Source organism: Vanellus vanellus, assembly GCF_965231255.1.
Source record: "Vanellus vanellus genome assembly, chromosome: 15".
Taxonomy (NCBI): Eukaryota; Metazoa; Chordata; class Aves; order Charadriiformes; family Charadriidae; genus Vanellus; species Vanellus vanellus.
In genome coordinates this window covers 13,729,021-13,739,802 of record NC_138920.1, presented here as the reverse complement: position 1 = coordinate 13,739,802, position 10,782 = coordinate 13,729,021, and the positions used below count along the sequence as shown (strand labels likewise).

The window sequence follows — 10,782 nt, the reverse complement described above, 5'->3', positions numbered from 1 at the left end:
CTTGGTTTCAGTCATGTAATACTCCTGGGGCTCATCTGGAGTGGCTGTACACACAATGGCACCTGTCCCTATTGGTGACCTCCCATCCTAAAGCCATTGCAGCAGTTGCTTGTCCTGGGCATTGAGTGCTCTTTCCCTTTTCTCAGCAAGTGCTGAAGCCTTGGCCTTCAGCTTCTGCTTGTCCCCTGAGCACCCGTCCCTCATTTGTTCTTTGGGGGTGATGGCCATGGTTAATTTTGCAAGGTGGGGTGGAGTGGGCTGGGTTACACTGACTGAGGAGAAACAGGGCAGGAGAATGCTCAATACTGCCCCCTTTGAGGAATACTGCCATGGAAGAGGACGGTTTTCACGCACACCAGATTCACTTTCTCCTCCAGGCCTTCATGCAGGGGAAGCACGTTGTACTTTTCTATCCCAGAAGGATGTGAAAGTGGGACTGTGTTCACTCTTACCTCGATGTGCTGTAACATAAAAGCACCCAGTATGACAAAAATACACCTTGTGGTTGTTCGCACTCGGCTGTGAGCTACACGGGACATTTCACCGCGTCCTTCTCTGTTATTTTAATAAAAACCTTAAAGAGAAGGTCCCAGCGCAGCGGGTGGCAACACGTGAGGCGCGCTCCCCTCTGCGCATGCGCAGCCGCGCCGCGCCCCTTCCGCCCACGTGATCCTTCTCAGGCCGCTGCGTCTGCGCACTGGGGCGACGTGACGTGCCGCCCGCGCGCCGGCGGTGGAGGGGCGGAGGGAGCGGGCGGGGGCGGGGGCGGGGGCGGGGGCGGGACGGGACCGGAGGGCGCGGGGAGCGCGGAGCCCCAGCCCGGCCCGGTCCGGTCTCCGGCTCGGTATGCGCCGCAGCGCCCGGGAACATGGCCCGGCGGAGCCCGCCGCGCAACGGTGTCGGCGGCCACGGTACGGGCTGGGCCGGGCCTGGCGGGCGGGGGGCACCGATTTCTCTGAGGCGGGTGGGGGCTGGAGCGCCCCCTGCGGGTGCGGCGGCGCCCCCTAGCGGCGGGGCGGGGTTCGGCGCTGCGCTCCGAGCCGCCCCGGCGGGGGCCGGCCCGGGGCGTCCCGGCGGCCCGAACTCTCGGCTGGGGCCCAATCCCCCGCCGGCCTGTCACCGTCCCTCGGCGCGGGAGTGGGCTGCCCCGCCAGGCCGCGGAGAGCAGCCGGGGCTGCGGTTTGGCCGCTGCCTGACTCGAGGCCAGGCCCTTGCACTCTCGGGGCTTCTCTTTTCTAGGCTGCCCGTCACGGCAGTAGCCGAGGGGGCTCTGCAGCAGCGCCGGGGCTGGCCCGGCCTTGCCAAGCGTTGTGCAAGTGCCGGTGCCCGGTGTTTGCATGTAGTTTCATCCGTTGGGAACATAAGGCTGCTTCCCTCTGTAGAACTGCACTGCCATGCGGGCGGTCATCTCTTCGGCCCATCGGAGATAGTCTGTATTCTCCGCATGCAGGCGGGTGCTGTGCTCGGGTGCTCGTCAGTGAGAACTGTTCCAGGTGCTGTTTTTAGCCGTGGAAGTAAATAAAAATCCACTTGAGGCTGGTCAGGTGGACCTTTCACGATGGTACAGTTTGAGTTACGGTGTGGTAAGCCCCCACACTCTGAGCTTGTTTTTCTTTCTTTCCTTCAAAGTATGACTGATGCTGTGAGTGAACGTTTTGTGGTTTTGAAAGTAGATTTTGTTTAATACTTGAAGCTATTGTCTGCTGTACATTTGAACAGTGTAAATATTGGGGTATTTGCCAGTAAATCTTAGAAGAGGAGCCTGCAATATGTGCTCCTTTCTTCGTACTACTCCTTAAGTTCTTTGTGTGTGAACGGGAGTGCCTTCTTCCATAGGCTTTGTCGTCTGCTTCCTGAGGCTTCGGTATGTGGCAGTATCTGCGTTTTGCAGGCGATAGGGAACCGCCAGCTGAGCGGAGCTGGTTTCTGTTCCTGTGCAAATAACTTTGCTTGCACAAGGGGCGGGAAATGAAATAAAAGGAAATTGTGGTCACTGGGTGAGCATTAGCAGCTTTAACATTACCAGGAACTTGCTGTGCAGAGGGGAGTTGGAGATCTGTCGTAAGCTGTTACAGCTTGTTTTCATCCCAAAAGTGTTTGAAAAGAGTACTTTGAGAAGGGACAGCATCCACCACTTGACCTACTTAGCGTCTGTGTGTGAGCAGACTGCCATCCTGCCGTCTCCCATTGAGATGCTGCAGAAAACGGTGCTTCCAGCCAGGCACTCACATGCAGCTCCCCAGGAGCAGGGAGGGGGCCAGGGCAGTGCCAAAACACTGGAGGTGCCACGTGGGCAGAGCAGTGCGCTCCCTGAGTTTCTGCCGAGAGGGTGCGGCATTGAGAAACAGCTGTTTCTCTATCAGGATCCTTTTAATTCCTCCCACCTCAAATCCTATTTGGACACGTCGCTTATCAAGTGAATCCTGCTTGGATCCCAAGAGCAGTTGTATCTGTCGGCAAAGCCTTTAGGTAAAGGCAGCGTTTGTGGCCTCATCCTGCGCTCTAGCCACACGGATGCTCAGCAAAGCCTCATTAGTGGAAAATCCTAATGTGGGATATCAGGTGGCTCTCAGCTGCCTCTCTTCTTCCTTGCATGAGGCAGCAGTGATAAATGCCATGATGCAGTGTGAAATAGTGTCCCTTCTCAGCTCCCCGGGAAGCGCTCTCGTGTCCTGTAAGTGCAGTTAACCTATCTGAATCAAGAGCACTGTGTGCTTTGTGCATTGTTTCCTTCCCTGCCTTCCCCCAAGTTCATGTGCTCCACAAAACAGTGGTATTTGTTTAATATTGCCTAACCTGTGCATATACTAATAGCTGATCAGTTTGTATTTGTTAGGAGAGACATTGATATGCTTGTGATTTGTTAACTCTGGTATAATTGTGCCCTTTCATGTGACTGTTCCTGCCAGTGGAAATGCTCACACTTCTCCCTAGGACAGTTGCATCCAGGAGCCACTGCCTAGCTGGGAGTTGGTAGGAACACGAAGTCCTGGTCTTTGGAAACACTTGACACCTGAGCTGACAGCTGCGTCAGAGAGCAAACAGTTGCAGGACGGCTTTGCACGACCGTCATAGTCCTGAATGGAGCAGTGATCTGTTGGGGAGTATGGAAGCCAAGGGCGAGGGATCCGTTCAGGTGGTGGTGGCAGCTCCCGTGTCAGGAGGAGCAGCGGTTGTCTCCCAGGGTGGGACCAGCAGGGTTGATAGGGAAGTGGTGGAGGTGCCCTGTGTGCCATGAGGTGCCCACGATGCTGAGCCTGTGGAGATAGGGACAGTCAGCTGGTGGGTCACCCACTGGGGTCATCCCTAGCCTGTCCTGGCTGGACATGTGCCAACTGTCCCCTGTCATCTCCCTTGTTGTGTGTGTGACATCGCATGAGTGGGTTTTGCCCTCCCTGATTTGAGTTGCTGCCCCCCATATGCTGGCATCGTGTATCAGCTTGCCTCTTTGTGGTCTTCTTACAGACTTTGATTCTAAGAAGAAAAGAAAAGTGGCAGAAATTTATCAGGCTCTGAACAGCGACCCTATCGACGTGGCTGCACTCAGACGGATGGCAATCAGTGAGGGGGGGCTCTTGACGGATGAGATTCGTTGCAAAGTGTGGCCGAAGCTGCTAAGTGTTAACACGGATGACCTGCCCCCTCTTCCAGGTACGAAACAGCCTGGGCTCACCTGGGCTCAGGTGCTTTGGAAGAATGGCTCGGTGATCTCTGTGCACGCTAGAGGAAGGATAGCAGAGCTTGAAGCATGCGCTTTTGACCTACCTTTTCCCTGTGTACACTGGTGCATTTCCCACCAAGCTTGTGTGCGAAGGGGACTTGTGCTGCAGCATGAATGCCGTAGCTTCACATGCTATGTTGTATGTAAATGGCAGTTTTGGAAATACACAGCTTCCTAAAAACAACATTTACATTGTGCTGTGAGGGTGTTATCTTTAGTGACAGTGATGGAAATTAGTTCTCTTTGGATGCAGTTGGTGTGGCCCTGAGCAGTTAGCTGGCATGTAGAAGTTCACCTGCAGCAGAAAGTATCAAACTTAATTTTTATTGCTCCCATGGAGAGGTGGCTGTGCTGAGCCCTGGCTTGGCCAAAATTCTTCTGAGGTGTCCCTTCCAGGTGTAGATGAAGCAGTTTGTTGCACGAAGCACATGTGGTGTTTGGTCAAAGCAGAAGTGGAGGAAATTACCTTCCTGATGAGGTACCCGCATGATTTTTAAACTTGAGCAATGCTGAAGCTCCAAGTCTTGTAGCTTTTACAGTCATTGTCCCAAAGACAGATGTTGTTGTTCCTGAACCTGTGGCCATTCAGAAGTGTGCATCCCGCCATGTCAGTCAAGAGCTGGATTGTGTTAGGTGATCAGAGCTGCTGGAAGACAATGCTTAATTTCACATGATCACATAGATAGTTCAGTGTGCCAGCGAATTCTTTTCTCTTCTGTTTTAACCATCTTAGCTACCCATGGGTGGGGTTTTCTTCTGAATTATTTCTATTTAATAAACTACTCTTTGTGGTCTCCACAGCATATCATGCCTTGCTGCTGCTGAGTATGCTTTGAATTGCACAGCAAGATCGTGGAGCAAAGATGTTTCCAGGAATGCTGGGAGTTGTGTCAGTTTAAGCATTTTAATGTATGTTGCTTGAAGAAATCAGTCTCGTTTCCTCACACTGAAGTGCCATTAGTGTCACTAGGGCAGGGCTGGCACATGACGTACAATGGGGTAGCGTGTCTGTGTGTGCAACCTCATCCTCCTGCCTTCAGCACGGTTTCACCCAGCTCTCTTCCCAGTACCTTCGCACTACTCGGTGTTAATCATATTCCTCTTTTTCTTAGCAGGAAAGGAGCTGCGAGAGGACAATAAAGATTACCAGCAAGTGTTACTGGATGTGCGACGATCCCTGCGCCGTTTCCCACCAGGTGAGAGGGGATTCTTATCTTCCCACTCTGCCGGGGGAATGTCTGTGCCATGGGGCTGCTCCTCGCTCAGACCTTACACAGGGGGGTGCAGTAGGTGATGCTCTGTTGCTCCAAGAGCCTGAATTCCAGAAAGCCTTTTCCTTGTAAGCTTACAGCTGCTTCTTCATTCAGTGAAGCCATTCTGTGGTTATCAGTTTCCTTCAGCTGCCTGTGCTACAGCTGGTTTTTGGTGTGGCTCTTCCAAGGTTACTCTTCCCCCCAGCCCTCCTGAGTCCCTCTGCCAGCAGGCTGGTACCATCAAACAGTTGCATCACGGAGAGACCCAGATCCTGCCTGCCTCTCACCTGTTGTGAACAGGGTGAGATTAGGATAGATGGAGTGCTTGAGAAATGTACCATTTGCTTCAGTTTATTTTAGACCATGGTCTAGCTCAGGGGCATGGCAGACAGTTTTTTTTAGTGGTTAGAACAAATTCTGGTGTAAAACAGTCTCAAAATCAGGTTCGTGCACCAAATTTAAGAGGACTGTGAACCTTTAGAAGCAAAATGTTTCTGCAGTTGTTTTGTTCTGATGGGTGGCTGGTGCCTTGTTGTGCTATTTATAAAACATTTAATCCAGCAGCTATCTAACTCTGCAGAGCAGTCGTTATTTCTGGCCAGAATCTGCTTCCCGCTTCTGCTGCTTTTATTTTGTATAAACAGTTGATTCACTCTGATTCTCTTTTGAGTGTGGATACTGTGTGCAAGCCTGATTCCTGAAGGGTCTGCTAGCATGGGTTTTTTCGCCCTTGAATGGCAGCCTCCTGCCTATTTTTAGACACATTAGTGAAGCAGGGGAAAAGGAGAACTTTGTCATTGCAGGATCTCCACTGGGACTTTCTACTTGGCCTTTGGGCATTTTATCTGTTGACAAGGACTGCCAGAAACTGGCTGCAGCTGTGCATGGCAGGAACAATGTTTTTCCTGTGACATCCTGTCCCTAAGCACATGTTGTTAGCAGGGGACCAATATAAAGTTGTGGCAATGGTGGCCTCGCAATCTGATGCAGTTGGCGCAGTTTCTGTGAAAATGGATCCTGTTTAATTTTTTTCCAGAACCCCTGGGAAATTAAAAATGTTTAAAATGTCCTTAGCAGTGCTGGATGTGCAGTGTAATTCACTCTTCACAGCACTGTACAAACCTCAGTAAACGCTACTCCCATCCTCCACGGTGACTTCCTCTCAAGTAAGGGCACTGCAGCTCTGAAGATTAAACAGTCTAACAACTGGCTGGCTTCTCCTGGGCCATCAGAGTTTTGGGGGACAGGATTAGGACTTGGGATATTTTTTTCTGCTAGTTTTACCTCCCTCCCCTTTGCATCATGTCCTTTGGGATCAGGCAGGTTGGTAAATGCACAGGTCCTCTCCTTGCGTACGACAGCTGTGCTTGCTCCTGCAGCAGGCACTGGTAGGTGACACAGCCTCTCCCACCGACACCTGGTGCTGTCCCCACAGGGATGCCGGATGACCAGAGGGAAGGCTTGCAGGAGGAGCTCATCGATATTATCCTCCACGTCCTCAAGCGCAACCCCCAGCTGCACTACTATCAGGGCTACCATGACATCGTGGTCACCTTCCTTCTGGTGGTGGGGGACAGACTGGCCACAGCTCTGGTGGAAAAGCTCTCCACGCATCATCTCAGGTACTCAGCGGGCTCGACTGGAATGGAGGAGCTGCCTGCATGTCCTCAAGCCCTGGGGACACCTGTGCAGATGGGTCTGGCCGAGAAGACAGAGCTTTGAGTTAAGGCTGGGTCTGTCATGTCCATACCCAGAGGGGTGCTGTGAGAGCAGTGTGACCGTGCAATAGCACCCGACTTTGTAGTGAGTTGTGCTCTGCAGAAGGGATAATTGAAGGCTGTCAGTTAATTTGTAGCATCTCTTGAAGTTGAAAAAGCCAACGTACATGCATTATTCATAGTTCTGTGGCCATCTCTGCTGTCAGGGCCTCTGCAGCTCCTGGGGGCTGGCTCAACACTGTGCCTCCCACTTAGCCTTATATAGCCCTGGGCAGTGTGGTCTGTACCGCCAGTGTCCTGAGCCCCAAGTCAAATGACTTCCCTGTTTGTGCACTGAAATGAGAACAAGCCTTCAGCTGGGGAGTGGTTTAGAGGGATTCTCCCTCCTCTCTGCAGATGGGGACTTAGGTTTTGGGTACTGGAAAGGCTTTACGGTTCATGCACAGGCTGCTGACACCAGCGTGATTGTCTGGATCTGGTTTTCTGTGCAGATCAGCCCCATGTGTCCCAGAAAGGTAGGAAGGGGGCTGTCCCAAATAGAGAGAATTCTTTAGGGCTGGGGGCCACCCTGCCAGCAAAGCTGTTTATTGCAAGTATGTATGTTTACCTCTTGGTTGCCTCCCTGGAGGAAGAACTTACTGATGTGATTGCTTGACAGAGCTTCTTTTAAATCTTTCCTCAGGGATTTTATGGACCCAACGATGGATAATACCAAGCACATTTTAAATTACCTGATGCCCATCATAGACCAGGTGAACCCTGAGGTGCATGACTTCATGCAGAGGTACGCAGATGTTCCCTCGGAGTCTCATAGCTCTCCCATGCCAGTTTCATGTTACTGTTCATGGGGCCGTTTGCATCAGCACATCCCCAGCACCACGGTGGCTTTTTCAGAGTGAGTCAACACAGCCCACAGCTAATGGTGACAGTAGTCCAAAGCCATGTAGTACTCTGCTTCCGAGCCGACCCAAACCTACGCTGCCTGTCTTGAAGGGTTCTAAATGGTTTCATCTTCATCCCAATGGTCTTCAGTCCATATTGGAAAGGCTAGGGGAATGCAGGTGGTGTCATGCAAAGCTGCCACGACTGCTTCACATGCCTAGTTTTGTGGCTGCTGTTGCCTTGCTGTAGTTTGCTGCTAGTTCTGGGGATAATTCGCAGTTTGTGAAGTAGGAACACAGAAGTGTAGTCCGGGCAGAATAAAGCAGAAGCAGGAAGATGAGTAGGAAGGTTCAGTCCAGAGTCCTTTTCTGGGCAAGCATGTCTGTTCCGTTTCACGGCCATAGTGTCTTTAGGTACCAAGCTTGATTGCAAACTCCCAGAAGTTAGTAAGACTTTAGGGTGGAAAGAAATCTGAAAAGTTGAACGTGCTGCAAAACTTCAGGTATCCTCAGGTCAGTGTGCCAGTGATGTGGTACATCATACATTCAGGTTCTGCTGAAAGCAGGCCATTTGGACCTCTACTATGGACCCTAATGGATGCGAGACTAGTAGTATTTTGCCTTGGGGTTGTAGCAGAGTTCATGTATCTGGACTGAGCTCTGAATGCTCTGCCTATAGCTGGGTCTGTGTGCCCTCCCAGGCATGGCCGTGTGGTGCAGCAATTGCCCGGGAGCATTTCGATGCTGTTTCCAAGCTGCTGGCAGCAGCAGACCTAACAGTACTTTCTCTCTGTGCAGTGCGGAGGTGGGAACCATCTTTGCTCTCAGCTGGCTGATCACCTGGTTCGGGCACGTTTTGTCTGACTTCAAGCATGTTGTGCGATTATATGACTTCTTCCTGGCTTGCCATCCGCTGATGCCCATTTATTTTGCTGCTGTGGTAGGTATTAGCCAGAGTGGTGTTGGGATTAACTGAACCATTGTAAGGTGGCAGTAGTTTGGGGCTGCAGAGGGGGGGCTGGCAAACCCAGTGCTGCTGCTATCCCCACTCTGCACAGGACCCTGAGGCTGGTGGTCCTGGGATCCAGGATTGCTCAGGAGGACAGCTTAGGGGTGTGCAGATCTTCAGGGTGTTCCAGTGGAGGCAGTGTGACCTGGTGTTTTTCTTTGATTTTATGTGCTGGTCCTGCTGCTTGGCACTTGCTCAGGTCCTGGGGAGCCTGTCTGGCTGGGGGCAGCCCTGCGCTGTGCTTCTATGCGCCCTTTCTCCTATGGGGGGGGTCAAAACAAATGTCTGTTTGAGGGCAAGCTGCAGAGTGAAGCCCTACTGAGGTTTTGCCTGTGTCTCTGACCTGCCAGTAGCACGGTCTGCTCAGAAGACAGACATAACTAACCAGGAAGGTGCTTTCTACAGTCTCAGAGTCTTGGGAAGGGTTTGGCTTTTCTCTTCCCAGACGGGGAGTGCTTCACTGCAGTGCGTCCCCTTGAGGATGGGCAGGTCCTTCAGCGGGAAGCAAAATGTTTTTCTCTTCCGGCTCTGAAGTGAGTGCCAGCGAGTGACAAGGAGTCATCGCTGCTTCCCTGGCTGTCCTCAGTGCTCTTTCTCCTCTCTGCAGATTGTGTTGTACCGGGAGCAGGAAGTTCTGGAGTGCGAGTGTGACATGGCATCTGTTCACCACCTCCTGTCCCAGATTCCACAGGACCTTCCTTACGAGACTCTGATCAGCAGAGCTGGGGACCTTTTTGTCCAATTCCCACCATCTGAACTTGCCAGGGAGGCAGCTCAGCAGCAGGCTGAACGGTGAGTGCAGGGCAGCCCGTGTGCCCACTTGTTCTGTACACCCCCTTGCCGGATCTTGCTTCCTTGTGAAGGTCTTCCTCCCTGGCAGGAGGCTGATCCCAAAGGCGAGCCGGGGACACACCTTGACCAGTTTCTACTCTTGCAGAACTGCGGCTTCCACTTTTAAGGACTTTGAGTTGGCATCAGTGCAGCAGAGACCAGACACTGTGTTGAGGCAGCGCTTCAGGGAGCGGTTCCGAGGGGAGGAGCGGACAAAATCCATCTTGACAAAGCCAAGGACCAACCGCTTTGTCAAGCTGGCAGTGATGGGGCTGACGGTCGCGCTGGGAGCAGCTGCCCTGGCCGTGGTGAAGAGCGCGCTGGAATGGGCACCCAAGTTTGAACTGCAGATTTTTCCCTGAGGCTGGAGGAAAGGTCTGCCCTGTCACCATGTCCTTCCCTGGCGGGAAGGGGTGATTTCTGATGAAAGGACATGTCCAGAAACAATCTCTCTGAAGATTATTTTTTATTCTTGTTGCGTCCTGTGACGCCTTTGGCCTTTGCAACAGAGACTGATGGGAACCAGCCCAGCAGGATTGTTTCCCACACCGACACTCACCTTGTTCTCTCCTCCCCATGCAGGGGGGAGCAAATGGGCCACCATCGTGTGAGGAACTGGAGGTACAGACGAGTCGGGCTCCTCAGGCTGCGCACAGGTGACTGTATGAGTGGAGAGCCATGCTTGTGCTATGCTGAAATGATACCTTGTTCTCTGTTGAGGATAATTAGTGTGAGTGAGGGCAAATCCTCACCTGGAGGAGAGCATCATAGCAGGTTTTGGCCTGGGTGTGCGGGGGTGGGGGGGAGGCGGCAAGGGGCTGCTACACTCCTGAGGAGCGGGTGAGTCCTCTGGCTCTGCATCACTCCTGTCTGCAGGCTGCCAGCACACCCTGCTGTCTGCTTTCAGCTTCACCGGTGGTCCGACACTTCCCTTTCCTATAGGCAACCTCTGAGTAGAGCTAGACCTTTCACAAACCCCTGCCAGCACCCTGCCATGAGGTTGTCTCCAGCATGTAACACTCCCTGGCTCCTTTTGCTTCCTCATCCTTGCAGCCTGATCTGTTTACAGGAGAGAAGGGCAGGGGACAAGAGCAGACCTGTGGGACTGCCAGAGGGAGCTTAGCTCTTGGTCGCTGGGGTTCCTTCCCTGGCAGTTGCGCGATCGTATCTTGGGTCAGTGAGGTGAGAGACAAGTGTCGTTCACCCTGCCGGAGGTATGTGCTGTCATGTGCCAGATTGCGTCACCACAAGAGTTAGTGGCACCAGAAACATCCGTTGCAGACTTCTACAGCTCTAGAAGCAGACTCTAAAGCAGTCATTGTGGTAGGAAGTCTGTCTTAAATCTCCCCCATGAGCCAACCAGGCTTCA

The 10,782-nt window shown here is 52.6% G+C and overlaps 1 protein-coding gene across 2 annotated transcripts; it reads left to right on the top strand.

Moving 5' to 3' along the window:
- The first annotated feature begins 796 nt into the window (after nucleotides 1-796).
- TBC1D20 (TBC1 domain family member 20) lies at nucleotides 797-10,182 on the top strand. Of its 2 annotated transcripts, none has more exons than XM_082490969.1 (8): nucleotides 797-911; nucleotides 3,466-3,651; nucleotides 4,837-4,917; nucleotides 6,410-6,596; nucleotides 7,375-7,476; nucleotides 8,372-8,513; nucleotides 9,190-9,374; nucleotides 9,520-10,182. In XM_082490969.1, exons 1-8 carry the CDS (start codon nucleotides 869-871, stop codon nucleotides 9,773-9,775), a joined length of 1,182 nt encoding a protein of 393 aa, XP_082347095.1. In that variant the 5' UTR covers nucleotides 797-868; the 3' UTR covers nucleotides 9,776-10,182. The 2 variants fall into 2 exon arrangements, with proteins under 2 accessions (XP_082347095.1, XP_082347094.1); XM_082490968.1 differs by having other exon boundaries at nucleotides 4,834-4,917.
- The last annotated feature ends 600 nt before the right edge of the window (nucleotides 10,183-10,782 follow it).